The sequence below is a fragment of the Mastigoproctus giganteus genome, chromosome 10, assembly GCF_048544385.1.
Source record: "Mastigoproctus giganteus isolate SK-2022 chromosome 10, ASM4854438v1, whole genome shotgun sequence".
NCBI classification, from domain to species: Eukaryota; Metazoa; Arthropoda; class Arachnida; order Uropygi; family Thelyphonidae; genus Mastigoproctus; species Mastigoproctus giganteus.
Window position 1 is genome coordinate 229,007,801 of NC_143584.1, and position 17,937 is coordinate 229,025,737.

General features: G+C 37.8%; 1 protein-coding gene across 3 annotated transcripts in view; it reads left to right on the forward strand.

The window, feature by feature from the left end:
- LOC150080016 (oxysterol-binding protein-related protein 8-like) overlaps positions 1-17,937 on the forward strand; it is a 464,021-nt gene that overhangs the window by 75,226 nt on the left and 370,858 nt on the right. For all 3 annotated transcript variants that reach the window (XM_090383709.1, XM_090383711.1, XM_090383710.1), the window contains 2 exons: positions 3,973-4,050; positions 4,529-4,615. In XM_090383709.1, coding sequence (XP_090239835.1) covers positions 3,973-4,050; positions 4,529-4,615 — 165 coding nt within the window. The remainder of the gene's footprint in view (positions 1-3,972; positions 4,051-4,528; positions 4,616-17,937) is intronic.

A 17,937-nucleotide genomic window follows, 5' to 3' on the forward strand; every position in this document is an offset into this window, starting at 1 on the left:
AGAGCCACCCTTATGTATGGGAGATACATTTGCACTTTTCCAATCCAAGGGAATCTCCCCAGAGTCTAGTGATGCTCGCATAATTAGCCTCAATGGTTCAATGCACTTGCTTGCCGCCTCTCTTAAGATTATAGGGTATATTCCATCAACTCCAGGAGCCTTACTGGTCTGTAGGCTGGAAAGTTTTTTTCATTAAATAATCTTGCGAAATTTCAATATCATTAATTACATATTTTTTAACTTTGCTTCCACAATTTCACATTGCCACAAAAGGCTTTTCATTTGTAAATATCGATGCAAAATAACTGTTGAGTTCATCTGCAACGGCAGCTGGTGTATTTATTACTATCCCCTTTCCCTTACGTAAAGGTCCGATCTGGTTTGTCCTGCTCTTCTTGGCATTTATATATGTGAAGAATTCTTTATCCCCCCTCTTTGCTCTGTTTGCTAGTGATTTCTCATACATTGCCTTTGCCTGTCGAACCTTTTCTGTGGCTCTATTACACATCACCTTGTAGCTGTTATAGGCTTCAGTACTTTTTATTGCTCTGTAACCTTTCCATGCCACCTTTTTCTGCTCAAGTAATGTGGCAACTTCACTATTCATCCAGCTTGGAACCCTTCTCGTGGAGTATTTTTTTAATGGTATATACGCATTCAAGGCATCTGTGATTAATGTTTTAAAAGCGTAGCACAGTTCAATTGTATTCATTCTCTGCACGATATCTACCCAGTTAATAGAGGCCATGTAGTTTGTACAGGCCATTGTAATTTCCTTAAGGCATTGTAATTACAGGCCATTGTAATTTCCTTTTCTCAAATTAAAACCCATTCCTTTGCCTTTTACTTCTGCTACCTCTCTCGTCATCATCCACCGTAGAACTCCGTGATCACTTCCTGCTACTGGTTCCTCTACTGTCAGCCCTGTTATGTCATCTGATTCATGTGTGATGATGAGGTCTAGGATAGTCTTTTCTCTAGTACTTTCCCTGACATGTTGATACAAATAACAGTCCACTAGTTGATTTAAAAATTTTGTTCCCCATGTCGAGTTTCCTTCCTATTTACTTCAATCAATTAGAGGCAAATTGAAATCACCCATAATAAGTCATTGACGCTTACTTGCCCATTCCATTTGCATGTAGAGGCTTTTGTCATAATCGTCACAATCACCTGGTCTGTAGATTACTCCTACTCGCATCATACCTTTGTTTCCAACTATCTCACACCATACAGACTCTATACTAGCATGTGAAATGTCTGAATCCGGGAAAGCTATCGTCGCACTCAGGCTGCTTCTGATAAGAAGCATTACCCCCACCACCCCTTCTATCTACCCTATCCTTCCTAAATACATTATACAAGCCGTACTGAAACTCATCATCCCCAATTTCCGGGTGGCACCCCGTCTCTGTAAGCCCTATTATGTCCGCGTTACTTGTTTTAACCAGCAGTTCGAATTCGCTCATTTTATTGACGACACTTCTAACGTTACTGTATAAACAATTAAGATTTACTATTCTTGTATATTTAACAACCCTAACACAACCCTTGAAGTTTTTTAGGCTCTCTTCCCTGATATTATCTACCCGTTCATGTGAAACGTCTTTGCCCCCAGAACATCTAGATAATACGTCCAGTTGGGGTAACAGATAAGAACTCTTAAGGTATGTGCAAGAGTTACATTGACCAATATTATCAGATAAACGCATGTCAGTATTACCCACATCCCCCCTAACTAGCAGTTTCCCTGAACCTTTAAGGTATCCTCAATAATACTGGCAAAAACTATCCTCAATAATACTGGCAAAAATATAGGGACGGTTCCAAAATAGTTATTGAGGTGGATGCAGCAGCAGCCTTCCCAAACAACTGCCTATCGAATGTAGCATTTATACATCAGAACTACAAGCATTACTGTTAGTCCTAAACCAAATATGGCATAAGTTAATCACACAGTCTGATTTTTACAGATTCTCTCAGTGTAATACAAAATACAAACCTTACAACTGAGAACAATAACCTGGCCCTGGGAGAAATTCAAAACACACTAGATAAGTTTACCAGATAGAACAAAACAGTAAAATTTAGTTGAATTCCTCTGCATATTGGAATCAAAGAGAATGAAGAAGCAAGTCGTGCAGCAGCCGTAATAAGTGCAGCCTGTAAAGTACCATATGCAGACTAAAAATGCTACATTAAAATCTGTAGCAAGGGAATGCACAAATCAAGGCCAAAATAGACATTTTCAAATTAAGCTAGAATTACAATCATGGAAATCCTTTTGGGTAATAAAAATAATGTATCCGAAGTCTTTGGTTATCAGAAATTAATAAACTACTATAATCTAATATAATGTAAGTCACCAAGATGGACAGTGAAAACTTTCCTCCACAAAATATGTTAACATGACCTCATAAAGTAAACCAGAGTAGGATAGAAGATGACTTCAGAGAACAAACTGTGAGAGGTGCATTTTAGCTGCGACAACTGTTGTGCAAATAACTAAATGACCCAACCTTTCTGGACCTGCATCTTTCCTGATCCTTTAATATCTCCTCAATGGCATTAGCAAAAACCCTTGAACCTCCTTTTAAATGCATACTGTCTTTACAAAATAAATTCCATCTCAAATAAGGCTGGCCATGCTGAGAAAAATTTCAGATATCCCTGATAAGACTTGCAGAGCTCCTCAAACCTAGAATTAATTCACAAGGGTTTCATCATGAAATCCCTGCTGTTGTATCTGAGATGAATTTCAGACATAAGAACAGTTGTCCTATCTAGTGACACTTTTTCAACATTTTTCATTAGTGCCCTCACATGTATTACCATGCACCCTCTAGAACAATTATGAGCTGATTAAATTATTACGACCTCAATTTTTGCTCTTTGTAGACATACTCTGGTACCATACCATCTGTCTCCCTTATGATTGAATCCCCAATTAAGACTAAATCCTGCAAGATCAGAGCATTCTGTACTGATTGATCCTTTTCTAGGACAAGATTCAGGAATACATTGTATGCTGTGGCATCAGACACTTGTCTCTGAGGAGCACCCAGATTAAATTTCCTCAAGGGTGTCACTCACTTTTTCAGAGACACTGTGTGCCTGACAGTGTGCTGATTTTTGAATTAAGTTCACTGCACTCTCAACAACTTGCACAATGAAATGACTCCATCAGCTAGCAAAATAATAGCATATTTTGCCTATATTTTGCATTCATGTGATCAGTGCAAGTAAAAAGGCCACAACTTAAAGAATCACTGCTGGAATTTCTGCCATTAGTCATATCATTTGTCATGTTTAGGTTAACTTTTTCTAGGCAAATATTGATTTTCATTTAAATGCACTTTAAAATTACAAAATGTCTAAACTGTAAAATTCAGATTAATACTTTTGTGTTAAATCTAATGATGACAAATCCAAGCATGGATTTGTCATCGTCCAGAATTTTAAATGTATTATAATCAATAATAACTGTAAAGGGTATAATTACTCTTACCTTCATAACAGAAATAAGAGGGATTTAAAACCAGAAAAACATTAAAACTGAATAATTCGACATTGAAGATATAGCAAAAAAAAAAAAAAATTACTCACTGTAAACCTCCATGAAAAGTAGTATTGAAAAAAAAAAATTCTATGGGGAAAAAATTGAAGGTATTAAGCTAAAGTTCTTTCTGTTGAAATATTAACAGTTGTTTAAATTGCATATCTTTGTGGTATTTCTGGCTCTTTGCCCCCCTATCAATATTTATGCCATTTGACTTGTACTAATTGACAAATAAAATTTTTTTAAAAAAAAATTCAGAAAAAGGTCTACCTTTCAAGGAGGATTTTGTGTTAAAAACAGTTAAAAAAAAAAAAAAAAAGCTTTTTTTTTTTTCTTTTTTTTTTTTTAACTGTTCCATTAAATTTAGTGATTAATCTTTTCATTGAAAATTAAAATTGTATTTCTTTAAATAGCAATTCCTCCTCCATCCTTCTTCAAGTTTAATATGAATTCCAAACATGAGACTTCAGATTCCACTGAAGGAGCTAAAGGTAAGCAGAAATACTTCAGAGGATTAAGCTTTACATGATTGTACTGAACTCTATAGCAGTGTAAGTTGCATATTTTTTGCTTATTTTGAATAGTCAGAATTTCTCTTTGGCAGTGCGCCATTCCAAATAGTTATGCCAGTTTGATATGTATTAATTGTATATAATCAGCAAAGTCAAATAAATTGATCTTCTGCAAACAGCAAGCTGAAAATATAGATTAGCATAAAGACTTTGGGAAATGGATGCAATGATGATAGGAAGCTCACCCCACCCTCTTCTATGATTTTACTATATCACTTAACAGATACGATTTGGATTCTTATCTTGATTAATAAGAATCCAAATTGAAAACTTCTTTCAGCCATGTTATGTTATTAAGGTAGTCTTTTAGAAGAATTCTGATAATAATAATAGTGATATATTATTATTTTATTTGTTTCAATTTTTATTATTTATTTATTTATTTTGTTTTTGGCAGAAAATGTGCGAACTCGACACACAAGCCTCCTCCTTCCCGGCAATACCTACACATCAGAGATATCGTCATCTTTTTTGCCATTTACAGGTAATTTTTTTGTTTCAATGTCATATTATTGTAGGTTCACTATAAGAATTCAGAGATGTTTGTTTATTTGTTGTTTGGTTTTTTTAGGAGCATTAGCAACTAAGGGCATATTCCCTGACCTTTCCGCATCCTCCGTATTTGGTGGGCATGGGTTCGAACCCCGAGCTAATCAAGAAGCGTGTGCTATGCACTGCTGCTCCTGCCCACCTGGCTATGGAGGTGCCTAATTCAGAGATGTATTTAAGAATTGTATTAAGGATAAGTTACTACAATGGATAAAAGGGTGGTTGAGTTGGAGAAGACAGAGAGTGGTAATCAATGGGTGATGCTCTTCGTGGATTAATGTTATTAGTGGAGTTCCACAGGGTTTGGTGTTGGAACCACTGTTGTTTTGTATATTTATCAATGATTTGATGAAGGTTTATCAGGTTTAGTGTCAAAGTTTGCAGATAATACAAAGGTTGGCAGGGTTGTTAATGACAGTAATGGCAGTGTGCCAGATCTAGAAATTTTGGGCAGATGGGATGAGAAGTGGCAACTGAAATTTAACATTGACAAAGGCAAAGTATTGCATATGGGTAGAAGTAACTCCAGAGGAATGTACCAACTGTGTGATACTATGCTTAGGGTGGTAGAAAATGAAAAAGACCTGGGAGTAATTGTGCAGTCAGACATACAGTTTTCTGAGCAATGCAGACAGGCAGCAAGAGCAGATCATGGTGTTTTGTCAATGATATAAAGAAATTTTGCTAGCAGGGAAAAGGAGGTGATTATCCCTTTGTATAAGGCAATGGTCAGGCCACGCCTTGAGTACTGCGTACAGTTCTGGAGGCCTCATTTTAGGAAGGATGTAGATTTGCTTGAGTGTGTACAGAGAAGGGCAGGAAAATTGGTGAGGGGAATGGAGAGATCCTCTTACCAAGATAGGCGTAAGTTCTGCAAATTGCAGCAGCTGGAGACTAGGCACCTGCGATGTAATCTGATAGAGGTGTGTAAGTGCTGAATGGGTTGAGCACACTCAATTCTGATGGGATTCTTCCACTTGCTCAGATTAAATTAGCATTACTAGAGGAATACAATGCAAGAAAGCAAGCTTATGCAGCATCAGCCAAAAAAAAACTGTTTCCATTTCTGCCCTCCATTTGTTCCAAATGCCTGTCCAGCTCAGCCTTAAATTTATTTAGGCTATCAACTTCCACAACAAAAGATGATGAAAGCCTGTTCCACCAATCAACTATCCGCTGGCTAAAGGCAAATTTCCGTATTCTACAACTGTTTTTCCTCAATTTGAATGTGCCCCCACAGGTTCTTAATCTGAGCAAGAGGAACAATCCTATCAGCATTCAGCCTCCTGAACCCATTCAAGGCCTTATACACCTCAATCAAATCAAATCACGGGTAAAATAATGGAGTCACTGGTAAAAGATGCATTTCAGGATCATCTAGACAAGCCTGCAGCAATAATTCAGACACAGCATGGGTTTGTTAAGGGAAAGTCTTGTCTGACAAATTTGATAGGATATTCTGATGTGGTTACAAAGGAACTGGATACAAAAAATAATTTTGATATCATATATTTGGATTTCAGGAAAGCTTTTGACACTGTTGCGCATGAAAAACTATTGTACAAATTGGAGCAGAATGGTATTAAGGGTAAGTTGCTACAAGGGATAAAAGGATGGTTAAGTGGGAGAAGACAGAGGGTGGTAATCAATGGGTGCTGCTCTTCGTGGACTAATGTTATTAGTGGAGTCCCACAGGGTTCGGCGTTGGGTCCACTGTTGTTTTGTATATTTATCAATGATATTGATGAAGGTATATCAGGCTTAATGTCGAAGTTGGCAGATGATACAAAGGTCTGCAGGGTTGTTAATGACAGTAATGGCAATGTACTACTGCAACAGGATCTAGATAATTTGGGCAGATGGGCTAAGAAGTGGCAACTGAAGTTTAACCTTGACAAATGCAAAGTACTGCATATGGGTAGAAGTAACCCCAGAGAAACGTACCAACTCTGTGGTACTAAACTTAAGGTGGTAGAAAATGAAAAAGACCTGGGAGTAATTGTGCAGGCAGATATGAAGTTTTCTGAGCAATGCAGACAGGCTGCCAGCGCAGGTCATGGGGTTTTGTCAATGATATATAGGAATTTTGCTAGCAGGGAAAAGGAAGTGATTATCCCTCTCTATAAGGCAATGGTCAGGCCATGCCTTGAGTACTGCGTGCAGGTCTGGAGGCCTCATTTTAGGAAGGATGTAGATTTACTTGAGCGTGTACAGAGAAGGGCAAAAAGATTGGTGAGGGGAATGAAGGGATCCTCTTACCAAGAGAAGCTTAAGTTCTGCAAATTGCTATGGCTGGAGACTAGGCACCTGCGCGGTGATCTGATTGAGGTGTACAAAGGGTACTAGGAAAGTTTTGCAATATGACGCAACAATGAATCGCAGGAAGCTGCTTGTTGCTGCATGTTGAGACATGTTCATACGTGCATAGTAGCCGCCGCACCAAGTCGATGGGCTCAGTTATTCATTAGTAGTGAGAGTGTAAAGTGCTTGCGATGGCATCGTGGTCACGAAATGAGATAAGGACAGTTTTGCGGTATAATTTCGTGCGTGGTTTAACCATAGACCAGTGCTTAGAAGAAATGACTCTTGCACTAGATGTTGATTGTCCACATCATACAACGATATTCAGGTGGTATAGAGAATTCCAAAGGGGAAATTTCACTCTGGAGGATTCTGAGAGGCCGGGAAGGCCACGAACGTCAGTTACAGAGGAAAACGTTACTGCTGTGAGGAAAATGCTTGACGAAAACAGGCGAGTGACCTACCAACAGATAGAGGATACTTTGGGCCTAAATGCACCAGCAATTCGTTAGATTCTGCAAGATCATTTGCACGTGAAGAAACTTTGTTCTCTCTGGGTGCCGCATCAACTGACTGAAGAGCAGATGACACGACGTGTGACTTGGTGCCGGGAGATGTTAAAAAAGTTTGATAAGGGACAATCTCGGTGTGTGAAAAACATCGTGACAGGTGACGAGACTTGGCTGTACTATTACGATCTGCCGACCAAGGCTCAAAACAAAGTTTGGGTCTTTGATGATGACGACACACCCGTAATTGTCAGAAAATCCCGATCTGTAAAGAAGAAAATGATAGCTGTATTTTTCAAATCGAGTGGAATTGTGGAACGTGTCGTTTTGGACACGCAGAAGACAGTCACAGCTAAGTGGTATACTGAACAATGCCTGCCTAAAGTCATTGGATCTATGAAGAACCTGCGGCCAAAGTCAAGAATGGACGCCTGGTACCTCCATCACGATAATGCTCCAGCTCACCGCGCCAAAGCCTGCACCGAATATTTGACCACGACAGGACTGAAACTTCTCGAGCACCCTCCCTACAGTCCAGACCTTGCTCCCTGCGACTTTGCACTATTCCCGCATGTGAAAATGAAGGTAAAAGGGAGGCGGTTTTCCAGTGATGAGGACCTTCTACGGGCTTGGGACAACGAGTGTGCTTTACTCCCTAGTGAAACTTGGCAGAACTGGTTTAAAGATTGGTTTTGGAGGATGGAGAGGTGTATTGAATGTAGAGGAAATTACTTTGAAAAAATTAAATAAACAAAGCTGTATTGCAAAACTTTCCTAGTACTCTTTGTATAAGGCCTTGAATGGGTTGAGCACGCTGAATTCTGATGGGATCTTTCCACTTGTCCAGATTACGAACCTAAGGGGGCATAAATTCAAATTAAGAAAAGACAGATGTAGAATAGATGTGCAGAAATTTGTCTTTAGCCAGCGGGTGGTTAATTGCTGAAACAAACTTCCATCTGTCGTTGTGGAAGTTGATGGGTTGAATACATTTAAGGAGGAACTGGACAGGCATTTGGAGGGAATGGTGTGATTTTTTTTTTTTTTTTGCTGATGCTGCATAAGCTCATACACATGCTTTCTTGCATCACATGCCACTACTACTACCTTGCAGGTGCCTACTCTCCAGGCACTGCAATTTGCAGAACTTAAGCCTTTTTTGGTAAGAGAGCATCCCCTTTGTTCCTCCCCCTCACCAATCTTGTTGCCCTTCTTACTCGTTCTAGCAACTCTACATCCTTCCTAAAATGAGGCCTCCAGACCTCAACATAATATTCTAGGTGTGGCCTGACCATTGCCTTGTATAACGTGATAATCACATCCCTGTCCCTGTTAGCAAATTTCTATATGTATCATTGACAAGACTCCATGACCTTCCCTGGCAGCCTGCCTGCACTGCTCAGCAAACTTCATATTTGACTGTACAATTGCCCCCAGGTCTTTTTCACTTTCCACTTCCCTGAGTGTAGTACTACACAGTTGGTACATTTCTCTTCGATTATTGCTACTCATATGCAGTACTTTGCATTTGTCAATGTTAAACTTCAGTTTTCACTTCTCAGCCCATTTGCCCAACTTATCTAGATCCAGTTGGAGTAGCATACTCTCCTTACTGTTGTTAACAATGCTGCCAACCTTTGTATCATCTGCTAACTTGGACATTAAACCTGATATACCTTCATCAACATCATTGATAAATATAAAAACAACAATAGGCCCAACATCGAATCCCGGGGAACTCCACTAATAACATTTGTCCACAAAGAGCAGTGTCCATTGATTACCACTCTAATGTCTGTCATCTCCTACTCAACCATCCCTTTATTAGCATTAGCATTAGCATTAGTAGAGGCATTTGATGCAAGAAAGCAAGCTTATGCAGCATCAGCCAAAAAAAAACCCACTTCCACTTCACCCCTCTGTTCGTTCAAAATACCTGTCCAGCTGAGCCTTAAACTTATTTAGGCTATCAACCTCCACCACAAGGGATGGCAATCTGTTCCACCAACCAACCACCCGCTGGCTAAAGGCAAATTTCCGCACATCTATCCTACATCTGTCTTTCCTCAATTTGAATTTATGCCCTCTCAGGTGATTATTCTGAGCTAGAGGAAGAATCCCATCAGCATTGAGCATGCTTAAACCATTCAAGGCTTTATACACCTCTATCAGATCACCTCGCTGGTGCCTAGTCTCCAGACACTGTAATTTGCAAAACTTAAGCCTTTCTTCGTAAGAGCACCCCTTTGTTCCATTCACTAATCTTGTTGCCCTTCTCTGTACTCGTTATCCGTTGTAGCAACTTACCCTTAATGCCATACCTCTCTAATTTGAACAGCAGTCTTCCAAGTGCAACGGTATCAAAAGCTTTCCTGAAATCGAAGTATATGATATCAGAATTATTTTTGGCATTCAGTTCTTTTGTGACCACATTATAGTATCCAATCAATTTGGTCAGACAAAACCTCCCTTTAACAAACCCATGCTGTGTCTTAACTATTACTGCAGTCTTGTCTAGATGATCCTGCAATGCTTTTTAACCAGTGATTCTATTATTTTCCTTGAGACACAAGTTAAACTAACAGGTCTATAGTTACTTGTGTTGCCTTTTGAACCACCTTTGTGAATTGGTGATTCATTTACACACCTGCAGTCCAAGGAAGCTCTCATAATTATGGCTATGGGTTTGTTTACTTCCTTTGCTAGGCGCCTCCATAGTCAGGTGGGAAGGAGCAGCAGTGCGTAGCACACGCTTTTTGATTAGACTTTGGTTCGAGCCTGTCACCACCAAATACGGAGGATGCGGAAAGGTCAGGCAATGACCACCACATATCGCGGAGCAATATGGCCTTAGTTGCTAATGCTCCTAAAAACCGAATAACAAACAACAACAAACAAACTTCCTTTGCTGCCTCCTTTAATATAACTGGATAGATCCCGTCCGCCCCAGGTCCCTTTTTTATGTTTATCTTCAACAATCCCTCCTCCACTTTGCTCTCAGTTATTACAGAATCACTTAGCTCCCCGTTAGAGTTTTATAAACTTCTGGCATTCCCCTCATTGATTCAACTCCTCATGTGTGAATTTAGATTCAAAATACTCATTCAGTTTATCAGCTACCTGAGCATGATCATCAGTAATCAACCCATCTCTGTTAAGTGGTCCAATCTGATTCATCCCTTTCCTTCTAGAGTTTACATAAGTAAAGAATTCTTTATTGTTTTTCTGTGCATCCTTTGCCAAGGATTTCTCGTAATCTGCCTTCGCCTGTCTAACCTCCTTTGTGACTTGATTACAGACTAGTTTATATCTGCCATAGGCTTCTGTGTCACCTGATACTTTATATGCATCCCATACATTTTTATTCTCTGCTATGAGCCTCATTTGTTCATTAGTTTAGGCCTAAACCTTGAACAGCATTTCTTAGTTGGAATGTAAAACCTAGTATCCTCCAAAATTAAGTCCCTGAAGGCTTCCCATTTAGAATTCAACATTGGTAGCATCATCATCAGTTGATCCCACTATACAGAATTTAAAAACTGGCTGAGATTCCTGTAGTCACCTTTATGAAAGCAAAAGCCCTTCCCTTCAGCCTTGATGGTAGTTACATCTTTGAGTAATTCCGACATCAGTACATTGTGATCACTGTCACCCAGTGGTTCCTTTACCTGCAAATTCTTAATTCATGAATAATCAGATCCACTGCTGATAATCAGATCAAGAATATATTGTTGGGATATGTGATATCACACAGATATAACTGACAACTCTACTAATTCTCTCAACATTGGAATCTGAATCCATGACACCAATTATCTTTTCCATCTTTTTTCCATGATTTCTCTTAAACACCTTTTTTTCAGTTTGCATTTGTGCTTGTAACTGAATCAAATTGTTGCTCATGAGAGTTTTCTCTGTGAGATTCTGACAACTCAGAAAAAAATAGATGTCTTCCACTTCCAAGTTAAGGTAAGTTAAAATTGGCTTTGTGATATTGTCAGTTTCTTGGTGACCAAGTATAATTGAAAATGTTTGGACATAACCTTTTTTGTGGGTTTGTGATTACACTGATTCAGTGTAATATTTTAAATTTTAATAGTCATTGATTTCAAAGGTAAATAAACACTAGAATTAGGTTTCCTGTATAAAATTAATTTTTTTAAGTATCATAGACATATACCTTAACGAGGATTTGGTTACTTGTACTTACTAAAAAAAAAAAAACAATTTGAGTAGAATTTAGTAAAAAAGTAAAAAATTAAATAATAAAATTTGAAAATTTTATTATTCTTTTATATTATTCTATCAATAATTATTTTATATAATAAAAAACAGTGAATTAAGAATTAACCAACAATTTTTTTATAAAGTTCAATGTATTTTTCGTGAGATTCTGAAATTGCAGGTTCTGGAACTGTGCCTTCCTTGTCACTGGTTTGCAGGGATTTGTACCAATGATGGCATTAAACTGGAATGACCTTTGTTTTGCATGATTTTAACAGGTCTTCTTTTTTGAGATGGATAATTGTTGCTTGTATAAACGTTTTAGTTTTTCAGTATCTTTGGTTTCCTCTTTGACCAGCACTCACTTTTAATTCTTTGTATTCCCTGTCTTGATAGTAGCTACAGAAAAATTGTTCCTCAATGAAGTTTCTCATATTTTAAGTATTTGATTGACTTTGAACCATTGCACCTGTGTACCTTGACTGTCTTTGGTTCTGTTTTTATTACTGCTGCAGCTAACTGTTTTAAATCTTTAGTTTTCTAATTTCAATTCTTTAATTACATAGGCATCGCCAACTTTGTTGCAATAATTTTTAGACCTTGCTAGCTTAAAAATTTTTAACCATTCATGTATCGTAAAACCCAACACATTTTTTTAGTTGACTCAGTTGTACTGTGCATTGTGTCTACTTCCATGTGGTTGTGTCCCTTTTCATTAAACTTGTGCTCCTTGATCTGGAAATGATAATTTTGAGCGATAAAAATGAATAATGACAATATGTATTGATTGCAGTTCTGTCCATTACCAGTGTCTGAGGTGCCTCCATAATCAGATGGGCAGGAGTAGCAGTGCGTAGCACACGCTTCTTGATTAGACCGGGGTTAGAGCTCGTGACCACCAAATACGGAGGATGCGGAAAGGTCAGGGAATGACCACCGCATATCCCCAGAGCAATATGGCCTTAGTTACTAATGCTCCTAAAAACCAAATAATAGCAAACAACAACCAGTGTCTGAAGATATTGAGGCTTCTTCAACGGTTGGAAGCAAAGTGAAATAAATGTAACATTAGCAGTGGCAAATGATGCACTAAAGAAATCATATATAGCATCAGCCAAAAAAAGTCACTTCCCATTTCATCTATTCATTCCCTCCAATAGTATTGTCTAGTACTTCCTTGAATTTATTTAAACTATCAACTTCCACAAGAACAAATGGAAGTTTATTCCAACAATCAACCACTGTTGATTGTTGGAATAAACTTCTTCCACACTAACTTCCACACATCTATTTTCCGACTGTCCTTCCTCAATTTGAATTTGTGCACCATCGTGTATGTCTGAGCTAGAGGAAGAATCACATCAGCATTGAGCTTGCTCAATCCATTCAAAGCCTTTTAAGCTTAGTACAGTAGACTGTCATTCTTCCAAACTTTGGAAATAACTGAATTTAACTTTTCTACAATTATATTTCAGATAAAAACTTCAGATTCCAACTGTTGAAAAAACCACAACGAAACCAGTTTATTAAAGACAAGCACAAATATGTATACAATTAAGCTTCCTGAATAAAATTCTATTGTAACTTCATTTTTAATCTTTCCTTTAAATAATGTTAATTTGAAGAATTCTGTGCATAATGTTGCTAATCCATCCCAAATGTTCCATGTTTAAAATTATGTGTTGATTAATTAAAACACAGAAAAACTGTACTTTGCCCACAATTCTGAACTATTCACCAATATGTTCTCTCCTTCACTGCTTATGTTTTCTCTGAAACAACCTTATCACTCTGCAAGCAATAGTGTTCTCAGTTACAGCAAGTAAAGTAAAAAAGCAGTGTGACTGATTATTAATAGTGGCAAATGATGCAAGAAAGCAAGCTTATGCAGCATCAACCAAAAAAAAAAAAATCTCCCGAACTTCCCAGATTACCTGTCTATTCCCACCCACTGGTTAAAGGCAAATTTCTCCACATTTATCCTATGCCAGATTTAGTAAGGCAACAGACATGGAAGTTTGAGGAAAGAAGATGAGATTCACGATCAAACAGTTTATTCTTCAGGCTATGGATATTCTGACCAGCTGAGTCAAATATATTTTTGCTTTATAGTACTTTATTTTTGCTTTATTTTTGGTACAATATCAAAAATATGCTTTTTTTTGATATTGTACCAGCTGAGGTACAATATCAAAAATAAAGCAAATAACTGAAACTATAGAAATGAAAACATTAAGGCAGTTAACTAATAAAACATTAAGAGTTAAAGTGAGGAAATCAGGAAACAGTGCAAAATACAATTTTTAATGAGTGCATATATTATGCAGGAAAATAAAAATGGGAAAAGATATAGATAGAATGGAGAAGGAGTAGATAAAAGTATTAAAAAACTGAAAGCCCACAGCCAAATAAAATAGAGGAAGACCAAGAAGAAGAAGACAGAAAGATGATCTATACTAAACAAAACAATCAATATGCTTAATGAGAAAAGAACAAGAAAGAATAAACAACAGGTTTTTGATATCCCAGGCTCTCTTTGTCAGTCTTAAAGTGAAGAGTAATGATACAATAAATAAGTGAAGCAATACGAGTGCAAGACCTCGAGATATTTTATTTTATTTTTCAAAATTTCTCTTCCTTCTACGTTTAATATCATTGTATAATGCTTATATCTAGAATTAGTCTTTCTCTTTTTAAGCATATTAACATAAGTATAAAGCACCTATTGTCTTCATGTCTCTCTGTCTCATCCAGTCTGAAAAAGAATTTTCTCATAATGGATAGATTTTTATAAAATTTTATATTTGGCTCTTGTAGATAAGCATCTGTTAAATGTTTTAAGGAAATGATTTAATTTTTTTAAACTTTCTTCTATTTAAATGCAATAGTAAACTTTCTGTATGTACTAAAGAAACAAAAATTTGTAATTAGTTTTGTTTTATTAATTTAATTAATTCACTATGTATCCTTGTTGTACTTGTTTTTGCAATTATTATTTTTAATTATATATATTTATTCATTTATGTTTACTGTTTTTTTTTTCTCTTTTACTTCTTGCTGTGGATTCTTTCTGTATGGCTGAAGTTTAATAAATAAATAAATAAATAAAATTGTTTGAGACATTCCACATTTCATTAAAATCATATCAATAGAAATCTGGCAGTTATTATATTTTTGTTTATCTGTTTGCATGTAATAACTTGACTCTCAGTAGATGGATTTTAAATTTTATATTTAGCTCTTTTTAGCTATATGCATATCCCAATTCCAATAATCCTTCAGTTGCTGTGTGACCTTTTCTCATCCATTTAAAAAAAATCATTTTTGCTTTTGAGAATTTCTTTTTCTTTATAATGTCATGCTAGGTGTTTTTGATAAATGTATTTAGGGACATGATATGCAGATTATAAGTTTCTGGAACTCTCTTTTTAAGTTTCTTAAAGTTCTGACTTGAATAATCGAGTTGTCTGATACACAAGATAAATAGAAATAATGTTAGTATTTCACTAACATTGAATGAGGAATAATGATGTTGGTTTCCAGCATTAGGCATATGCTGGAAACCATCATTTTGGAGAAATGTTTCTTTTTAAAAATAGTAGTTAAGTTTTTTAGTGGCATAGTGCTCCAGTAAATTAAAATGGAAAATAATTAAAATCTAAACATTTAAGCTTTGAGTAGAGTGAAATTTTCTTTAATTTCTTGAAGAAATAGGGGCGATTCTCAGGCATATCACTTTCTCAATGAATAAATTGCTGTCCTTATTACACTTTGCACAAGGCGCCTATGTAGCCAGGTAGGCAGGAGCAGCAGTGCGTAGCACATGCTTCTTGATTAGACCGGGGTTCGAGCCCATGATGGTGCCTCCGTAGCCAGGTGGGAAGGAGCAGCAGTGCGTAGCACATGCTTCTTGATTAGACCGGGGTTCTAGCCCGTCACCACCAAATACGGAGGATACGGAAAGGTCAGAAAATGACCACCGCATATCCCGGAGCAATATGGCCCTAGTTGCTAATGCTCCTAAAAAAAAAAAAATCGAGCCTGTGACCACCAAATACGGAGGATGCAGAAAGGTCAGGGAATGACCACTGCATATTAGCATTAGCATTAGTAGAGGCATTTGATGCAAGAAAGCAAGCTTATGCAGCATCAGCCAAAAAAAAAAAAAAAAAGTAACATAAATAAATAAAAATAACCACTTCCACTTCACCCCTCTGTTCGTTCGAAATACCTGTCCAGCTGAGCCTTAAACTTATTTAGGCTATCAACTTCCACGACAAGGGATGGAAGTCTGTTCCACCCACCAACCACCCGCTGGCTAAAGGCAAATTTCCGCACATCTATCCTACATCTGTCTTTCCTCAATTTGAATTTATGCCCTCTCAGGTGATTTTTCTGAGCTAGAGGAAGAATCCCATCAGCATTGAGCATGCTCAAACCATTCAAGGCTTTGTACACCTCTATCAGATCACCCCGCTGGTGCCTAGTTTCCAGACACTGTAATTTGCAAAACTTAAGCCTTTCTTCGTAAGAGAACCCCTTTGTTCCATTCACCAATCTAGTTGCCCTTCTCTGTACTCGTTCCAGCAGCTCTACATCCTTCCTGAAATGAGGCCTCCAGGCCTGTATACAGTACTCTAGGTGTGGCCTGACCATTGCCTTATACAAGGGAATAATCACCTCCTTATCCCTGCTAGAAAAATTCCTATATATCATTGACAATACACCATGAGCTACTCTTGCAGCTCGTCTGCACTGCGCAGAGAACTTCATATCTGCCTGCACCACCACCCCCAGGTCCCTTTCATTCTCTACCACTGTCAGTGTAGTACCACAGAGTTGATACGTTGCTCTGGGGTTGCTGTTTCCCATATGTAGTACTTTACATTTGTCAATGTTAAACTTCATTTGCCACCTCGAAGCCCATCTGCTCAACCTTTCCAAATCCTGTTGCAGCAGCATAGTGTCAGTAGTGTCCTTGACAACCCTGCCAACCTTCGTATCGTCCGCAAACTTGGACATTAAGCCTGATATACCATCATCAATATCATTTATAAATACAGAAAACAATAAAGGCCCCAATACTGAACCCTGAGGGACTCCACTAATAACATTAGTCCACGATGAGCAGTGTCCATTGATTACCACTCTCTGTCTTCTCCCCCTCAACCACCCCTTTATCCATAGCAGCAACTTGCCTCCAATGCCACACTGCTCCAATTTGTGCAGCAGTCTTCCATGTGCAACAGTATCAAAAGCCTTTCTAAGATCCAAGTATATAATATCAAAGTTATTCCCTGCATCCAGTTCTTTTGTGACTGCATCATAGTATCCAATCAAATTGGTCAGGCAAGACTTCCCCTTAACAAAACCATGCTGTGTCCTAGCTATAACTGAAGTCTTGTCTAGATGATCCTGCAGTGCTTCTTTCACCAGTGCCTCCATTAATTTTCCGGGAACAGAAGTTAAACTCACAGGTCTATAATTACTTGTGTCAGCTTTTGATCCCCCTTTGTGAATTGGGGTCACATTTGCACATCTCCAGTCAATGGGTACCTCCCCTGAGTCCAAGGAAGCTCTCATAATTATGGCTAAGGGTTTGCTTACCTCCTTTGCTGCCTCCTTTAATATAACTGGATAGATCCCATCCACCCCAGGTGCCTTTCTTGTGTTTATCTTCAACAATTTCTCCTCCACTTTGCTCTCAGTTATTACAAGATTCTCTAGCTTACTGCTAGAGTTGAATACACCTCTGGCATTCCCCTCGCTGAATAACTCCTCATGTGTGAATGTCGATGCAAAATATTCATTTAGTTTGTTAGCTACCCGAGCAGGGTCATCAACAGTTGACCCATCGATCTCAAGTGGACCAATCTGATTCATCCCCTTCCTTCTAGAGTTTACATAAGTAAAGAACTCTTTGCTGTTTTTCTTCGCATCCCTTGCCAAGGATCTCTCGTAATCTGCCTTCGCCTGCCTAACCTCCTTTGTAACTTGGTTACAGATCAACTTGTATCTATCATAGGCGTTCGTGTCACGTGTTAATTTGTATGTATCCCATGCATTTTTCTTCTCTGCCATATGCCTCATTAGTTCATCTGACAACCATTTAGGCCTAAACCTTGAACAATATTTCTTAGTTGGTATGTAAAGCCTAGTAGCTTCCACGATAAGTTCTTTGAATGCTTCCCATTTTGAATTTGCTGTTGGCAATATCATCAGT